Source organism: Dendrobium catenatum, unplaced genomic scaffold, assembly GCF_001605985.2.
Source record: "Dendrobium catenatum unplaced genomic scaffold, ASM160598v2 original_scaffold_4309, whole genome shotgun sequence".
Lineage (NCBI taxonomy): Eukaryota > Viridiplantae > Streptophyta > Magnoliopsida > Asparagales > Orchidaceae > Dendrobium > Dendrobium catenatum.
This window is the reverse complement of record NW_021322770.1, coordinates 437398-457784: the sequence shown is the minus strand read 5'-3', so window position 1 is coordinate 457784 and position 20387 is coordinate 437398. Positions and strand designations below refer to the sequence as shown.

General features: G+C 33.9%; 1 protein-coding gene across 1 annotated transcript in view; it reads left to right on the top strand.

Annotated features, from left to right (window-relative positions):
- Positions 1-2652, top strand: part of LOC110107319 (F-box/LRR-repeat protein At3g48880) — a 9597-nt gene extending 6945 nt beyond the window's left edge. The window contains exon 3 of the mRNA XM_020837555.2: positions 2311-2652. Coding sequence (XP_020693214.1) covers positions 2311-2327 — 17 coding nt within the window. The 3' untranslated portion in view covers positions 2328-2652. The remainder of the gene's footprint in view (positions 1-2310) is intronic.
- The last annotated feature ends 17735 nt before the right edge of the window (positions 2653-20387 follow it).

Sequence of the window (20387 nt, the reverse complement as noted above, 5' to 3'; positions counted from 1 at the left end):
CATTTAGAGTGAATTAATTAGAAAAGTCATTAAAGGATGAAATTCAAACTAGCAAAAGGGAAACCAAATGGGGGCCGCGGTATGATCCAGTAGCGGCGATAGAAGGGCTGGTGGTGGCGACGGGTGCCGGATGGAGATTGCCGGTCGGAAGGGTTCCTGCAGGCCGGCGGGATGAGGTGCTGGGTTGGTCGGCCGGAGGCTGGCCGGGGTTTGGCTGGGGAAGGAGGCTGGCGGCAAGGCAACAGGGTCCAAGGAGAGGAAGAAGTATGGAAAATATAAGGATTCAGAGTGAATTCCAATTTTCCACAAGTGCTTCAATCCGAATCTCACAGATGAATGAAATTGACGCAAGAGAAATAAAGGAAATGTAGAACGAGAAAAACCTAGAACTCACAAAGAGATCTAGCTTCTCTACGAACTCACTAAGAGATCGTGAAGTTGCACTCACAAAGAGAACACAAAGCAAATATTTTCCATCATCAAATACTCTATTACATAAGAAAAGGGCCATATAAATAGCCTCAAATGAAAGAAAGCAAAAGACTTAAATGCCCCTCGGCTACAATAAACAACTAAATACATAAGGGAAAAATGGAAAACATAAAAATCAAATAACTACTGCATAAAATGACTCAAATAAAATCATGATCGTGGCCGTTGATCTCTGGCGTCTCTTGAAGGTAAATGTGTCGAAATATTGACGATATCCTCATCATTCTCCCCAGTGGGAGAAAACTCACCACCGCGAGTAACATCTATAGAGCTCTCGTACCCACTAGTAACTCGGGGTCCACTCGCTGCAGTCGTCATGATCGACCCAATGTGTTCTCCGTCTCGGTTTCCCTGCCCACTGAACTAGATACCTTTGTTGACCATCATCTCTATGTGGAGATTTGAGTTCATTCACTCAGTATTTTCTCAAATCTTCTCTGTATTGGATTAAATTAGGCAATTTTGGGGGAGTTAGCTGGGGAATCTCACCAAGATGGTTACACAAGGGCTCATTATTTTAGTGGAATAGGAGGGTTACACTCTGGACCTTCGAATGACACAGATCTGTCATGGTGTAATATGATGTATTAATAGTTAAAACTTTCAAGGAAGTTCTATACAGCATAAGCATTACTATTAAACTTTTGCTTGTTTATTGAACGGGTACCACAACGATCTTCTAGCTATAACTTATATAACGGTCCATTGCCGGACCTCGGTGCATCCGGACGCGCCACATCACCCGGATGCACCGCGGTCCGGGTGACGTGGAGCGTCCGGATTCGCCTCCGGATGTAATAATTTTCCATGAGAGAGAGACTTAAGTTGTGAGAAAAAAGAGACACCAGTGCTTCATAGAATAACAAGTGAAGGGAGGCCAATAGCATTGCATGCTTTAGTTGTAAACATAGACGATAGGGTAATAACTTTATCAAGAAGTAAAGGTGACTTTATTTTGTAAACTAATGAGGATTCATTCAACAATTATTTTCCATGAGAGAGAGACTTAAGTTGTGAGAAAAAAGAGACACCAGTGCTTCATAGAATAACAAGTGAAGGGAGGCCAATAGCATTGCATGCTTTAGTTGTAAACATAGACGATAGCGTAATAACTTTATCAAGAAGTAAAGGTGACTTTATTTTGTAAACTAATGAGGATTCATTCAACAATAATGAGAGGCCTAAACATTAAAAATAAAATTATCTTAAAAACCAAGCCTACTAATAGTTTATGGAAAGCCTTACTTTTTGGCACAACCTACCAAATTACCCAAAAATAAATTTCAGCGGATTTTTTCTCTTTACAGATTTGCACGTATAATATGCCATTCACAAGGAGCAAATGTATTTACGAAAATAAATAAAATATGAACATTGAAGCTTCAAAATCCATGCAATTTATCAGCTGAAATCGAATGATAAGATAATTATTGTTGAACTCCCTAGAGCTTGAAGAAGCAGAGCACAAGTAACAACAACTACATCAAGCTTTAATCCCAATATTTGGGATCGGCTACATGAATCTTTTTTCTCTATTGTGTCTTGTTAAGAGTGAAGTCATTTAAATCTAATAAAAAAGTCATTTTATAAGCAGAGCACGAAGCAAGAAGAAAATAATCACAGAGAAATACAAAGTATTAGAGTACATAATTACTTTTAGTATTTTATTCTATTTTCGTGCACCCCATTGAAACAGGAGTGATAAATAAATGATTTTGATTTAAGTAAATTGGCAACAGCCCATGATTTTCTTATTTGAATGGTGCTGATAGAAAGATTTTCTTTATATGAGCGGCTGAATTATTGTATTTACAACAGAGGTGCCTATATTATGATAGTGAACTGCTACAGCTGCCATTGTGCGAATGCCACTAACACCTCAAGCTGATTCTTGTGGAACAAACAGCTTGACAAGTAGGATTGCAAAGTGGGCAACGAGTAAAGAAAGACAGGTAGTAATATTGGCAAGTTTTTTTGAGAATTGAGAGGTACTAGACTACTAGTCGAGTTACTTGGAAAGCCAATCGTAATATAATATAGTAACTTATAGCCCATTCTCTATTATAGCTTAAATCTATTATGTTATAATTGCTATGACTTCAGTCTATTGTACTAATCTTGTAATATGCACTATTCAAATTATTGGAACATGTTCTATTATATCAACATTTTTTGAAACATGCTTGAACATCGATCGAATATTGTTCAACTCTTTGGAGCTTCATAAGTAAGTGAATCCATGTCTTCAAAAGCAATGACAAATCTTATCACTTTTGTAAAGAGCAGCGCAAAGAACCTCAGTTGCGCATGGTATGAAGATAAGGTTGGATCAACTTGTATTGATTTTGTTTGTTAAATTTGTTTGTATGATTATAAGGATGCAGAGATATTACGACGATTACTAAATTATAGGCATAAGTTTTATGTTAGGTGCATGGATGAATGACTTCGTTGGCATAGGATATGTACGCTTTGCTGAAGCACACTATTTCTAGTAGTTTGATGATGAAATTGATGGGTTCATATTTATGGACATATATCAATCATTAGGATAATTTGTGTTAAATAAGATGTTGAAATCAGTTATCATAGGCCGATTTTATTTGCGTTTATTATGTTTTGGTAGTATTGATTGCAAATTGAAGTTTTGTTTTCAATAATTGATTGTTTCACCTTAGTGAGGTGAGATTTTACAATTCCTTGTATCATAATTTGTATTTAAGTGCATGAGAAAAAGTTCAATTGTTTCTTGAAGAAATGAAATGTAAGAATGCAAAATATTTAAGTAAATAAGACAATTTTTGCTGTTAATACTTTCCATGAAAAGAAAAAAAAAATTAATAAAGCTTTAAAGAGTTACCAAGATTCCATACAATTCTGGATCATTTCTTTTCTCATTCTCTTACCTTTATAATTCTCTAACAAATCCAAATTTTGAAAAACATTTTTCTCTCTTATTCTCACTTCATTTTATATAATTTAATAATCTTATCACAAACTAAATCTTAATAATCTTATTATTATATGATTAGCTTAGTTTATATACAATTAGCTTGGTTGGTTTAATTAGTCAAATTAGCCTTTTTCCCCAAATCACATGAAAATATTCTAATAGTTTATTATTTTTGTCAATACTTAAATGCTTGTAACAATAGAGCAGTTTGCACTATTTTGTTTATTTGATTATAAGAATACAGAGACGTTACAACAATTACTAAATTGCCGGCATAAGTTTCATGTTGGGTGCATAAATGAATGGCTTTGGTGGCATAGGACATGTCCTCTTTGCCAAAGCAGGCTGCTTCTAATAGTTCGATGATGACATTAATGGATTCATATTTAAGGATATATTCAAAAAAGTGTTGATAATTAGTTATCATCTATGTTGCACCGATACGGATACGACGACACGGATATGACACGATACGGATACGGGACACGACAATTCTAAAAAATACAGGATACATATACGGCGCGGATACGACATTATAATATATAAGTCATACATAAAAATAACAAATTAATCAAAGCATAATATTTGAAATGACAAAAAAATTAAAAGCAACATCATTTGTAGCATTGTATCTTATTATATCAAAACAAAAGTAAACATTAAATATTTAAATGTCTATTACAACAACAAAAATATAAATTGTCGAGCAAATGAAGTTTCAACTATTCAATAGAAGTAATGATATGATTAGCTTCTTCAGTGGTTTGTCTTTGAATTTCCATATCATCTTCAATGAATATCATAGCTTCAAATTCAGGCTCATCAAGTGAAAGATTAACAATTTCTAATTTTCCCATATCCTCAAGAGATTCAAATCTATCTATAACAACATTTCACATCATGTTGTCTCCTTCCATATAAGTTGAAGTTTTTCTTGAGAGAAGCCGAGGATTTGTATGCACATAAACTAAATCTTCAGCCCGTTGTGGAGTAATTTTATTTCTCTTCATTGATTGTATGAACAAGTATGTGCTCCAATTTCTTTCACAACAAGACGAGGATGAAACTTGGCCAAGTAACTTTATGGCGATTGTTTGAAGTAAGGTGATTGCTTCAAATTCAGACCTGTAATGATTACTTTTGACCAATTCTACCTCTCATGTTAAACTTTGACGGTAAAAGCCTTATTGTAATTATCTACAACTGTCAATTTGCCAAATTTGAATAGAAAACCTATGTTCTTTCTCAATAAGAAAGTATTCATCTTTATTAAAAAATCAGATTTTCTAATATCAAAATATTCCATTCAAAAATCAGATTCTTTTTTTTTAAATGCAGATTTTTCTTAAAGGGGCATATTTTATTACATTAATTTTAATTGTAATAAAATTTCTATTTTGAACATTAAATCAATAAGAATTAAATTTAATACCTCGCGCTGTTGATCTTAGATCCGGCCGAGATGGTTTCAAAGTGAAGACCTCGCGTCGTCGATCTTAGATCCGGCCGAGATGGTTTCAAAGTGAAGACCTCGTACCGTCGACTTTAAGTCTGGTCGAGATGAATTCAAAGTGAAGACCTCGCATCGTCGATCTTAGATCCGGCCGAGATGGTTTTAAATTCAAGGCCTCGTGTCGTCGACCTTAGGTCCGACCGGGAAGAAAATATCGGCAAATGTCGTCCCGATTTCTCCCTCGGTGGGGAGATGACGTTGGGAGGCTGCCGAAATTTTCCTTGAATTATTGGACTTATGAAAATTAGAGAGCACTTAATCCACCAGTTGAATCAATTAAATTGCATATACATCAGATTTTTATATAAATCAGATTTCTATATAAATTATGATGGTTTAATTCAAATCATTTTTTTATTTATTTTATTTTATAAATCAGATTTCTATAAATTATTTTTTTTAAAATTCAATTTCTCATGAATGAGCAAATCTGATTTCTAATATAAAAAATTTTGAATTGAAACATTACATAGAAGGAAAAATTCTTTCACATTTGGACAACTTCCCTTACTCAAGTCTTTAAAAAACTTTCTTGTATGGGGAAAGTAAAATGACTTGAAAATAGAGCGAGCTTATTGCTTGAAGTTGAAAGAGTTGCTCTCTTTGCCTTCTAAGCTAAAGAGCTTGAAGTTATCCACAATGACTCTTTTTAAATATTAGAATTGTTGGAAACATAAACTCACATTTTTATGATAAAACTTCTTTGTAAAGTTCATCTTTATAAACATGTATACAAAGCAATCAACTCTCAAACAAACTCAATCTACAAACAACTCAAACTCAAATCAAACACAACTCAAACAAAACTCTACAAATTCCTATGCAAAACTCCCTATAACCATAACTGAAACTCTACACAACACATTCTGGAAGCTCTCTAAAAGTCCCTCATGTACCCCCTGCAACAAATAAATTAAATTCATTTAGCATTACAAATAAAATAATGTTAAAATTGATGCTAAAGCAGAAAATGCAGTAGTAAATCATCAGTACACTGGTACAAAAAAAAGTAAAATATTAAAAGAAAGGAAAACTACTATAGCAAAAGAACACCAGTGTTACAACGACAACTAGTCAAACTAGTAAGTACAACTACTGGTAAACAACCAACTAAAAAAAAATCACGGTGGTCTAGTTTCAAACAACTACTGTGCACTCAAATAATTAAATTCAAAATTTTGGGCATCTTACTCTATAGGATTAGGTTGTAAGACCCGTTATTGGGCAAGTCCTAATTGGAGCTGTAAGCCCCAAACCAAACAAATCACACAAGCCAATATTTTAGGAAAATTACTAAATAAATTGTAATGAACCTAAATCCCAAACAATCAAAAATAAATCTCCGTGCATCTTAGTCTAAATGATTAAGTTGTAAGACCCGCTTTTCAGACTACTTCTAAGGGAAGTCATAAGTCATACATAAATAATTAAAAACCTCGGGTAGCCTTACTATAGAGTTAGGTTGTAAGAACCATCTTTGGGCAACTCATAAATAGAGTAGTAAGTCCCATTCCAAATCAAATCCCCGGGCTACCTATAAAAAAAGGCCGTAAGTCCCACTATCAGGGCAACTACTAATTGGAGCCGTAAACCCCAAATTAAACAAATTAATGGCAACTTCTAAGGAAGCCATAAGCCTCAACCCAAACTAAACTAAATTAAAATCCACACCTAACCACTTCAGTCTATTCGGGATCCCTGAGAGGAGGTAATCCATGGCTGCTAGTCAGATTCCCTGGACACTACAATCAATGATTGCTAGTGTTGGTAGACTGAAATTTATGGTATACCCGGGACAACGGAACCATGGGATAATGATCGGGTTTATCTCTATTTCCCCCATTATTGAGACTAAATTTATCTAAAATTATTTCATCCTTAATCAAGAGTTCTCTCTTACGTAGTAAGAGGGGTAATTAATTATGAGTGGTTGCATTCATAGGAAGTAAGAACCCCAGATCTTTAAACCCTGACACTACCCTCAGAGGAAATCTGATTAATTTCAATCTGACTTAAGAGAAATGGAATCCTACAGCTGCAAAGCAAGATTCGTGCATTCATGCCATTTTTTCTTGAGCCAACAGTAAAGCTCCATGTATAATCCACCATATTTTTGGATCAATTCTCCACCTATCACGCAATGACTCTCGGTCACCAAAGTCTTCTAAATAACAAAAAAATTTAGCAAGCTCAATATTGACACTTATTCTCTCCTCATTTGGAAAATAACGCTTCAAACATGTCTTCCTCATATTTAAAATTTCTATATCTTTTTGTGGAGAAACTCTTTGAGGATCCTCTTGAAGTCATTCTTTAGTTGAATTTCGTCAAAGAATAATAAAAAATGTTGAAATTATTAAACAACAAATTGTAAATTAATAATGAAAAAATGTTGAAATTTACCTAGGATTTAGCGAGCGAGCCAAGCAATGTAAAGGTGTATTACTTTTGCTCCACCTATCTTCTAGAATAACATAAATATCATCCAAAAAGCTTGAGTCTTCATAAAGTGCTTTCCGCTCATGTCTATATATAATTTCTTTTACTTTGGCTAGCATTGAATCCCACATCTCATAAATGAGATGTAAACAAGACTTATCCGTATCCGCTACTCTCAACATCTCATAAATTGGATCTGTAAAGTTTAAGATGTATTCAATCTCATCCCACTGTAAATCATCTAAAAGCTTCTCCTTTATATACCAAGCCTTTCCAACATCATCTTCCCTATAACAGGACCATTTTTTACTGATCACCATAGCTTGAAGAGTATTTTAAATTTTTTTAAATCTTCTCAACATCGTTATAACTGAGACAAACTGAGTCTCAACAACTGCAAGCTTCTTCAAATTAGAAAAATCATTGATTATAGAGAGTCTCATGGAGTGATTCATAATAAAATTTCTAATTACAACTGCATCTCCAGCAATCACTGTGATTCAATGACATTCATTGTAGGTGATTTCATTTGCATCGGTAGTTTTAGCTGTACAAATGGTCTTCAAGGCAAGATTAAGGTATGCCGGGGCCCCCCAGGCGGGGTTCGACCTTTAAAGTTTTTTCTACCTTTTTGGTACTTCTTGGTACCATTTGGTACCCCTTTATACCGAGCAGTACCGAGCGGTACCGAGTTTTGGTACCGAGTTCCAGTACCGAACGGTACCAAGCAGTACCGAGCGGTACCGAGTACCAAGCAATACTGAGCGATACCGAGTTCTGGTATTGAGCCTACGATTAAGAAAACAAAGAACGAAGAAAATGAACCTTCAATGCTCACGTCGCCTTCACTGTTCGTGTTGACAAGTCGCTCCATCGACGAAGGATTCTGTCGGCTTTAATGCTCGCGTCGTCGATCTGCTCCTTCGACTATAATGAAAAAGATGAACACCTATGCGGAAACAAAAAACCTAGCTCGCTGAAATGTTTAAGATGCATAAATGAATAGGGATATCAAACGGATGAGCGGATAGCCGAAATGAATAGGACAAATTGCGGCTCCATTTTTTTTTAATAGACACATGTATCTGATACGTGTGTCCGATCAAATTTAAATAATATTTTAATTGGACACGGCAAAGCCGTATCCGACACATATCCGTCCCGTATCGGAGGCTTATCCGTATCCGACACGTGTCCGATACAACATGCCTCATAAATAGGCATATCCGTGCAACATAGGTTATCATACACATATCCTACCAATTTTAATCTGTGTCTAAAGGTTATCAATTCGAAATTATACAATTTTCATGTTATAATTGATTGTTTCACTTCTTATTTTATTATGATGTGTGGTGAAATTTGACAATTCTGTCATAAGTCGTATTGAACTACATGAGAAATGAGAGGGAGACTATATTATTAGATAAAAAAGGAGGAATCAATATGGGATTTCATTAAATATAAGCTCATGAATGATTCTAACACATGAAGGCAAAGTGAAATTAATCATAGATTTTAGGCCACAAAATAAAACTCTTAAAGAGGCATTTCAAATTAAGATTTTATAAGAAAAAAAATTCAAGTTCAACATATGTATGAATCTTCTAACAAATTAAAATATATTTTGGTGGATCTATTTCAACATTTATTAGTTCTCTGAAAATTTTTATCAAGATAGCATGGTTCAAACTTCAACGTGAAGAATTCTATGGAATCAAAATTACATACTTATGAGCACATTTGGAAGACGAACCACTCTAATTAGACTGAAGTGGAGTTGTTCAAACTGTTCCAAGGAAGTTGATTTGGTTACTTTCCTTTACCACATAAAGAGGAATAAACTGTTTTTTTTTTATGACATCACATAACTCGAATAGAAAATATTCTCATAATTATTATGACTCGTTCTAGTCAAAATTTTGTAAACCATTAGAGGCACTTGATTACTCTAGTAAAGATGAACAAATCTGTCAAATTTCGATGATTGGAGAGGAAAAGGTTAAATTTTATTATAAAACATAATCCCTATTTATAGATCTATACAAGATGCCTTAATACATAAACAAATAACTATAGAATAATGAGTAATACAATCCTTCCTAAATCAACTACCTAGCTATGGAAGGTTTTCAACGTGATTCAAGTGGGCTTCCCATGGATCTCTATTCATAGCTGTGGGATCAATATGAGAACGAGAGGCTAGGATTTAACAAAATCCATACTGAGATTTTTGCCTTTCATTAACATTTTTTGGCGATGACAAAATTAGGTCCTATACCTTCCCTAAAGTTATTTTAGACAATTTGATGGTTAAAGTTTTTATCCGCCAACTCTATTCTGCTAATAGCTTCAAGAGTTTTCAAGTGGTGCTCTCAACTCGTGGATAATATAATTTTTTATAGGTGGCCACCACCACCACCGTTGAGCTCTTAGTGATTACTTGGGCCAACATTGCTCAACCAATTCTATTAAGTTGAGTTAGGGTGAGATTAGCCAGTCAATTTCTAAAATGAAAAGCGAATGATTAAGATTGTCTGATTCCTTGATAGATATTTATGTAAAAGGCATAATCAACCTCTCAAAACCTTTAAATATATCATATTACTAATCATGAACAAATATTTTAGCAAATATTGGATTGCTTCAATTGCCTTGTAGACATAGTCATCGCTTTTTGTCTGATGCCCATTATTGAACAACACCTAAAGTGTAATGTCGCCGATCATCAGTCCATCATTGGCTAATGTTAACGTGCAACACCCTTTGGTGAGCTAATGTTAACGTGTAACACCCTTTGGTGATCGATGTTAACAATCAAACTCATTTTCATACAAAGATTAGAGCCTCTCCGTAGATATTATGATTCTAGGAAACATCTCATTGGATATATTACATCAAATACGAGTAATTAATTTCATTTTTAGATGAAAATCGAAACCTCACCATAAGGCTTATGAACCTCAAATACCTCTCATCGAATTAATTCAAATAAGGATAATTAACCTTTTTGAAGGAAAATCGAAGCCTTCATAGAAATTATGAGCATCGAGTACCTCACTTTGAAACTAGTTCACTAAACAAGGACAATCAACCCCATCTTTAGAGCAAGGTCGTAACATTGTTTCAACAATTTTGAAGCCCAAAACACATCTCCTAAAATCTAATTCATCCAAATGAGGACAATTAACCCTATTTTCAAAGGAGGATTGGAGCCTTGTTGTAGGAATTATGATATTTGAATTTCGCTCACTTCCATATCTTAATAATAATTTTTTTAGAATTTTAGAGAAAATTTAAGCTTAGGAACAAAATTTGATTATTCTAAATCTATTAGGGGTATTTTATAGGATTTGGAGAGAGAATTTTTGGGGATTTTAAAAAATTTTCTAATTTTTAAAGGTTGACTTAAATGTATCTTTTTTTTTTAATTAAAAAAAATTATACTCACACTGCATGAGTTTATCGTGTAATCACGCCTTGTAATTTTCACAAAATTATGGTTTTACATTCTAATTTTTAGGAGACCCTAATTAATTTTAAACTCACAAATTTTGATGTCCAAAACAAGTAGGATAAAAATTCATCTAGCTAAGCATAATTTGTGATGCAATTTTTATTTCTCAAAGCACCCAAATATATAAACCAAAAACTTTTGAAATTGACTTTTGGATCATCCAAACTCTAGCACCCATTTCTTTGCCTTGAAATCACATCTTAATATTATGTTAGTAGAATAGGAAATATTATTATAACGATAGAATTGTTTCAACCAAGTCAAATCCTATGATTTTTTTTTTCCTTTATGAAAATTTTCATGTAAGAAAATATTGCATCTCTTATAAATCTCAATCTACTCATTTATATGTGTGAGATTTCATAAAACATTAAGGTGATAAACTCCTTCTCAGCCATCATAAACATTCTAGCATGAAAAAAAAAAGAAGTGTAACGATATAAGCAAGGTGAAAATAATAGGATTAGTTTCAACTAGTTAGACCAATCAAGCTAATTGAAGATAAATTATGATAATTAAATGCTAATAAGATCAATAAGAATTAATTAGTAATATAATTAAGAATATCAAATTATAAGGAATGGGGTGAGAATAATAGGCAAAAATTTCTCAAATTTTTGAAGGAACATATTTATATAAAATTCAACAAATGCATCAAAGACAAAGTATAAATTTATTGTTTTTTCTTTATTCTTTGTTTTTACTTTAGACTGTCATTATAAATGAAAATTGAATGCTCACAACACAAAACAATAATTGAGCTAAAGTTTATTAAATTTATTAAAATTTTACTCTTTATTTATTTTTCATCAAATCAAATATTAAAATTCTTAAAACACTAAATGAAAAGTTTTTACTCATTTTTCTTCAAACCAAACATTCCATTGTAATAGCTTTTATTCAGGGAGATTTGCTCATATCTCCTGTATATATAATATCTAATATTTACATTTATTTATACAACATTAAAATATATCCATAAAAAGATATATTTCCAAGCTTGATATAAAAGGATACTTTATCGAGGCTGAAACATTTAGATAGTTATATTCTATTATCTTCATCTTTTTTCAACAAAATCAAAGTAGATTTTATCTGCACCTTTTTCAATTCAACTACTCTGATTTTATCGTTTTATGCAATTCCAACAAATTTAGCTTTTTAGCCGTTTCTGCAAACTTAGAATATTTCCTTGAATAATATAAAGATGATCTAGCATGGTAGCTGTGACAAAGAATTGAACAAAAGGAGAAAACTCTATACAGATGTTGATTCTGGCCATCTTGAAGATCTCTGATCAGAGGTGTTTTGGTAGTCTAAAACTACTTCATGCTGGATATATGATTTATCATTGGGCTTCTTGCTTTAAGATTGTTGTTGTTTTGAATTTTTGCTGCCGATTCACCCTGCAAGTTCTCATTTATGTACTGCTCGCTGGGAGAATTGAATTGACCAAGCTGGACGATGATTAATGTATTTCTTCTTCTTGGAGAATTTTAGTCAGTCTTTTTGCCTTTGGATGGTCGTCTTGGAAGCTAGACCCTTATTCCTGAACAGTATTTTTCAGCAACCAGAGAGTGACTGAAATTTGATTTCTCTGGAGTCTTTTTGCACATACCAAGCCTAGTATTTTAGCTAATAAGCAACTCCTGTTTTATTTACTCTTTCTCTGAACATCGTCTTCTTGTTGTAGCTTGCTGAAATGTATTTTCTCATATTTGTTGATGAATTGTATTTAGTTTCTTTTTTTAATATAATTTTATTAGATTTAAATGAGAATTTGACTCTCAACATGGACTAATTGTTCTGTGTGGACTCCGGACGGAGAGTACTATCCGGATTTGCTATGCTTTTACTGAGTATTTGCAAAAGCACAACTAAAGGAAAGTAAAAAATACATTCATAACTGAATATTTTTTGTTCTTTTACTTCTATTTTGCAAAAGCGCAGCAAATTCAAACAGTTTTCTCTGTCCGGGGTCCACACAAAAGAATTTCTTCTTAACATAACATAATGGAGAAAAAGGATTAATGTAGCCAACCTTATGTAGTGAGATAAAGGCATGATATTGTTGTATTGTTTATATCATTTTATTATATAATCAATGAAATTGGGCTACACGATGACTTTGAATTATATATATATATATATATTTCTAGTAAGTCTTTGATGCAATTGTTGAATTTTATAAAAGTTCGGTACTTAAAAAATTTGAGAAATATTTGCATATTATTCTCGCCTCATTGCTTAAAATTTAATGTTCTTAATTATATCACTAATTAATTCTTATTAGCATATTATAGCATAATTTATGTGCAGTTAGTTTGATTGGTTTAATTAGTTGAATTAGGCATTTAACCAGTCTGTTTACATAAATTAGGTGATGATATCTTAGTACGAATGTGTCCAATAAAAGAAAAGTTATTATGTTCGGACAAAAATTGAAAATCCACACGTATACTGAGCGATACGTACCGAGTGCTCGGTATTGAGCTCCAGGTGGCATTGTGCGTTATTATTGATCTCTGGACGCGTTCCGTGTCCGGACATAATAATTACTCCTAATAAAGCGGCTTTGATATTCCAATTTTCTTTGAAAAATGATGCATAATGTGGAGCACGTCATTTTGACATGAAGGTAGATTTGAACCCGTATTAGAGTCAATCAAATTTGAGTGTTTCATATTCCAAATGTTTAGGGTAATTATGTAATTTTGATTCCATTGAATTTGTCACATTGAACCATTGTTAAAAATTGCGCAATATGAGGCTCGCCTTTGCGCAATTCTACTAAAAAAACGCCTCGATGCTTACGCCTCGAGTTTTTTTTATGAGGCTTGTGCCTCAACTTGGTTGAGCCCGTCTTGAGGCCCGCCTCGCCTCACTGGCATGAGCCTTACGCCTCACGCTATATATATTAAAACATACATAAATCTTGAAGTAAATGCCCAACATTGGACTGTATAGGAGAGGAGGAAGGGGAGAAAGTAATTCATCATAATGATGATTCAAATAAATAACCCCTTAGTGATGACAGTGCTGATGACTTATGAGTTATGATGTGTTATGTCATTGCTAATTATTTTTGGAAATTGGAATTATATGTTAATGAAAAGAATATTGGGATTTCGGAAAGATAGAATTTTGAGTTGAACTATATTTCATGTTGTCTTATTATTGGGATATTTTGATTTCACTTCATATCTTATGTTTTTTTTATGTTTTATATTATTCACTCATTAGTATATAAAAAATTTATCATTTCATGTTTACGCAATCTTTTGATTTTGAGGCTTACGCCTCAAAACGCCGTGAGGCTTACGCCTCGCCTCATGAATGAAAAATGCCTCAATACCCGAATATGCAATTTTAAACATTGCATTGAACCACACTATCCTAATTATAAATTTGTTAGAATTAATGTCTGGTTATTTTCTAAGATAATTTTCAAAATTTTAGAATTTATTTTTAACATTTATTTAATAAAAAAAAAGATTTATATGAGTATTTGTGCTTAATCAAATGGATTCTATGAGTCATATCAATGAATTTTGAGAGAGCTAAAAAATAAAAACCATTTAATTCACTTCATTTAAATGTATTCTTTTAATTATTTTCTATTATATTGTTGGATTTTGGTTTAGATTTTAGGTTGTTTCTTTGTACTTTCTTTAGGTTTCTTTAATTTGTGCTGCCTTTGATATAGCCTATTATGCTATAAAGAATTGTAATAGGTTGTAATAGTGATATGCATAATAATACAAGTTATGTTCACGTTTCTTCTCTCTATCCCTCCCTCTCTTCTCTTCCTCCATCAAGATCCTAAAAAACTGGTATAAGAGCTGGGAAGTGGAGGAAGTTTCTTGCTCAAGAAATCAAATTAAGCTAGTTGTATGGATCTATGGACTGTAGGCTAGCAAGAAGGGTTGGGTCGCTGGTTAAGTGATCGGCCAGAGCAAGCGGCAGTCGAGCATGTCGCTGCGAGTGTGGAGGTTGTAGGCCTAGCGTGAGCTGAGCGTGCAAGGTGTGACTGCGCAGGGAGGAAGCGAGGCGCATGGCGTGCAGAGCTTGATGTGGAGGCAAGCATGTGAAAGGCGGAGCGGGGCATGCGATCTTGGCGGGGTTCACTGGATTCAGCAAAGGCGGGCGTACCCTGGTCAAGGAAAGGAGCGGAAGCCAAGGCAAGCTCTGCTTGCAGATTAGGGCCGGAAGGCGTGGAAGCTTTGTCGGACGAGCGGGCGTAGTTTTGCGTATATGCTCGGCTTGCTCTAGTCATACACTAAATAGTAAGCAGTTTTTTTTTTATTATTTTTGGTGAAATCTTGTGAATAGGAGCAGATTGGTGCAATTGGGGCACATATCAAGTTTTGGTGTCTTGATCATGTCAATGCAAAGGTTTGAAATTGATAAGTTCAAGGGGAAGAATGATTTCAGCCTTTGGTGGATTAAGATAAAAGCTTTATTCGTTCATCAAAGCCTTGCTGATACAATTTTTGAAGAAAATCTTACTGCAGTCAATGACAGATCCAGGGCTCGGGAATAAAACTCAAGGCATACAATATCATCCTTCCCTCTCTTGATGACAAAGTGTTGAGAGAGGTTGCTGAAGAAGGCTCGGCATTAGAGGTATGGAGGAAGCTTGAATCAATTTATGTTAAAAGATCGCTTACTAAATGACTAATTTTTAAAGGGCAATTATACAAGCTCCAAATGGAAGAAACCAAGAAACTTAGAAAGCATTTGGATGATTTTAATAAATTGATTCTTGACTTAAAAAATGTTGATGTAATAATAGACGATGAAGATCAAGATATCATACTACTCAGCTCTCTGCCGAAGACATGAGAACATAGTTGACATTATGTTGTATGGGAAGCAAACATGGACATTGACAGAGGTAAAATTTATCCTAATGTCCAAGGATGTTCAGAGAAAATTTGAGCAGAAAGAAGATAATATTGGCATCATTCTGATCGCAGGAGGAAGATTAGAATTCAGAAGGAATAAGTCCAACAATAAGAGCTTTCTTTGCCACAAGGAAGGGCACTTTAAGAAAAATTGTCCTAATTTGTTAAAACTGCAAGGAGTTGGTCTCAATTCAAACACCAGCTTAGGAGTAGTTGCATACTTGGGAGACGATTGGATTGATTCAGATGTTTTGTAAAATCTGGATTAAGGGGGTGGTTGTTGGATACTAGTCCAGATTTTAGGTTTTTTTCTTTGTACTTTCTTTAGGTTTCTTTAGTTTTTGTTGCCTTTGATATAGGCTATTATGTCTATAAATAATTGTAATAAATTGTATAAGTGATATGCCATACTAATACTATTTATGTTCACGTTTCTTCTCTGTCCCTCCCTCTCTTCTCTTCCTTCATCAAGATCCTAACACATATAAAATGAATTTGATGTTTGAGATTGCTAATCTAATCTCAACTCTCCAATTATCATATTAATTAAAGAGATCTATCTCTTCCTTCTTTTCATTACATTACATATGAAAGTACTTATTCTTCTTTTATTTTAATTCAAATTTGATATACTGCTTTGGCTAGCAATTATATAATAAATATTATTCATTGGATGTCTAGCACATCACCCTAAAATATTTGCTTGCATTTAATACATTGATAGCATAGCACATCATTCTAAAATATTTGCTTGTATTTAATTCATTAATAACCCTTGATTATTTGTCCAAATAGAGAAGGGGAGAATATAAATGAAATCAATAATCTCATTCCTTAAATAATATAAACAAGAGAAAGTTATCAACCGACTCTTTAAATACATTGGCTCCCAATCATCTCCTACCTCATAAGCTTTGGCAGTTCATAAGCTAGGGTAATCATTTATGATTGAGAATGATCATTTTTGCAGCTTATTATATAACGGACGAGCGATCAGAAACCCTCTTCTTTTGAGGAGAGATTATTACGTGCAGAGTCCGGACTTAAGCTGAATCTGATTTTTGTGAGTGTGGGCAACAAAAAATATAATAAAAATGCAGTGGTGAATAGTAACCGGGCTTTTGTTGTGCACGGTCATAAAAACCCGGTCGGTTCTCTAGTCCAGACTCCGCACGTAATAATCTCTCCCTTTTGAGAATAATTGTGCGTCCAAGCTAAAAGCAATTTAGCTTATGGACTTGAATGTTAACACATTTATTGATGCAAATCATATTTAACACATATAATTACTTCATTGAAGTAGCACTTGATATACATATTTTTTTCACATGTTTGTATTGGATGTACAAACATTAGCATATTTCTCGCATTTAATTACTATATGTATCGACACATATTCATAGAGAAAATATATTAGACTGATTATCTCATCGAGCTCAACTTATTATAAGTCATTTATCAAGCTAACAAGAGTGGAGTGGTGCTGGAGACAGTAAACCTAAATCATACTGAGCGATATTAAAGAGCTCAAACTAAGGTGACTTGAAGATTTTCTCTGGTCGGTGACTAAATAGGCTTTCTGGATTTTAGTTTTTTTTTCTCTTAATTGTTTGTACTCATATACCAAAAATTTGAAGACTCTTAACTATTTTTTTACTTAAGATTTTGATATCCGAAAATAAGATGACAGAGAATACATTCTACTGACTCTCAACTATCGAAATATTGTCTATTATTGACCTAAAAATCTCAACACAAACAGCTCTATTGTCACAAGCATTTAAATGATGACAAAAATAATAAACTATAAGAATATTTTCATGTGATTTGGGAAAAAAAGGCTAATTAAATGCTTATTTTGATTAATCAAACCAACCAAGCGAATTGTACATAAACTAGACTAATTATATAGTGATAAGATTATTAAGAATTAATTCATGATATAATTAAGATTATCAAATCATACAAAATGTGTAAGAATAGGAGGGAAATGTTTATCGAAATTTTGGCTGAACGAATTTATATAAAATTCAACAAATTCTTATGAGACTTTAAAAGTTATAGCTTTTTCGTTTGCTTGTTGGATTTGTTAGAGAATTGGAAAGGTAAGAGAAGGAGAAATGGCATGACCCGGACATGTAAAGAGTCTTGGTAATTCTTCATGCTTTATTAAATTTCTTTTTTTTTCTTTTCATGGAAAGTATTTACTCCTAAAGTTATGTCTTATTGGCTTAAATATTTTGCATTCTTACATTTCATTTCTTCAAGAAATAATTTAACTTTTTTCTCTTGCACTTCAATACCAATTATGACAAGGAATTCTAAAATCTCACCTCACTGAAGTGAAACAATCAATTATTGAAAACAAAACTTCAATCGCAATCAATACTGTCGAGACATAATAAACTCAAACTAGAATGCCATATTATAACTAATTTAAACACTATATTTAATACAAGCTCTCCACATGATTGATAATATGTCCTTAAATATGAACCCACTATTGTCATCATTGAACTACTAGGAGCTGTGTTTCGGCAAAGCAGACATGTCCTATTCCGCAGGAGCTATTCATCCGCACACCCAACATGAAACTTATGCCCGCAATTTGGTAATCGTCATATCATTCTTATGACAAACAGACAAATACTCCAAAAACATTTTTATTTATTTATTATTATTATTAATTAGCAAACTACATCATTACTAGTTGAATCTATCTTATTTTCATTGTGCATAACCTTATGATGGCTTTCCAAAGTTGCTTCGCCAATTCCTTGCCCCTTATTCTTCCAAGGACGAAACTAGTAGATAATGAAAAGGTTATGATGATTGATGATAATGATGATGATGAAAATAAAGATGCTTATTACTGTGGCCCTATGGCAGTCAAAGGCGTCAGAGGTCAAAATGAAACCTGCAACTTAAATTAGATAATAATTTTGTGTGCACACTCATAAAAGTAATCGCCTCCTACGGGGACGTTGCGAAGTGAGCCGCCTTTGGTTCAGTGCTTTCTACAGCCCTTGCAAAAGTACCGGGGTTTATTAGGTTCGGTGTAAGGACGTAGAGGAAGGTCCGGTCGGAGGCAAAATCCCACGAAAAAACTCGGTATTTGCTCGGTATTGCTAGATATTATTTGATAATAAGGAGGAATACCGCTCTGTGAAGACCAATATCGAGTTATACCTAGCTATACCGAGTTATACCGAGTTTTTTCTAGGAAAAACTCGGTATAACTTTTGTATAACTCGTTATTGGGCCTTCACGTGATGGTATTCCTCGTTATTGTTTGGTATTGCTCGGTATTTCTCATTTTTTGGCGCGATTTGACCTCCGACCGGACGTTCCTCTAGGTCTTGTCGGATGACATAATAATTGTTCCTGGGTGAGACTGTAGTTGTTGTAATAGCAGAATTTGGTATTTGAGGGAATTACATCGAGGGAAATTCAAAGCTCCACGTGCACATCACATTTTACCAGAGCTTGAAAATATCTCCCCCTACAAATTTCTGATAAAAATAAGTCTAGTAGATAGATTTTTTTTTACATCTCATGTAATATTTTGATAAAAAAATATAATCCTTCGCAGACTTAAATAGATGAATTTCTGTGACATACTACTTATAAAACAAAACAATTTTAATGTTCCAGTAGATTATATAGATTAGAATCTTCATTTTTCTTGTTAATTAAATTAAAGTTGATATTAAAAATTAGGGGCATTTACTTCGGAGGCACTTCTCTTTGAAGAACTCGTCAGAAGAGAGATTATTATGTGCAGACGCAAAATATTTGGAGGGGTATAGTCAAAATATTAGAACAACTGCATCATCACTTGAAAAGGAATATGTGTTTATGTTCTCTAGTGGTGGAATTTTGTAGGGGAATGTCTCTTCATTTGTGCTAGTCAAGAAATCATTAACCCAAGCACACAGATATGTGGTATGTCATTGTGATAGTCTTATACCAATTAGAGAACATTTCAAAGATTGTTGCCCACGGGTCTCTGTCGCGTCCCACGCCGCGGTTCCTAGCAAAGCTCAGGTGCAGGCGGAAAGGGGAGGGAAAACAGAGGAAAAGAAAACAGAATTAACTGAATTCGACACAATAATACTTCTCTGCTTTATTCATTGAAGGATAAGCTATTTATACACAGTTGGGTCGCAATAGGCTACAGGCTTAAGAAGGAATTACAAGAAATAAGAAATGGCTATTTGAAGCAATGTAGCCGTGTTAGCTCCTGCGTCATCCACCCGGGGTGGGGAAGAAGTCTTCTAGATCGTAATGTGGGGTAAGATCAGCCACATTAAAAACTGACGACACACTATAATCACCTGGAAGATCGATCTCGTAGGCATTGTCGTTGATCTTCCTAAGGACTTGGAATGGTCCGTCGGACTTGGCTTTAAGCTTCCCGAATGGTCCTGGGGGAAAACGTTCTTTCCGAAGCTTGATCCAGACTTTTTCACCGACCTGGAAGGTAACTGGGCGCTTATGCTTGTTGGCTTGAGTTTGATACTTAGCATTCTGGCGCTATCTTGTCTCGTACTTGCTGATGAAGTA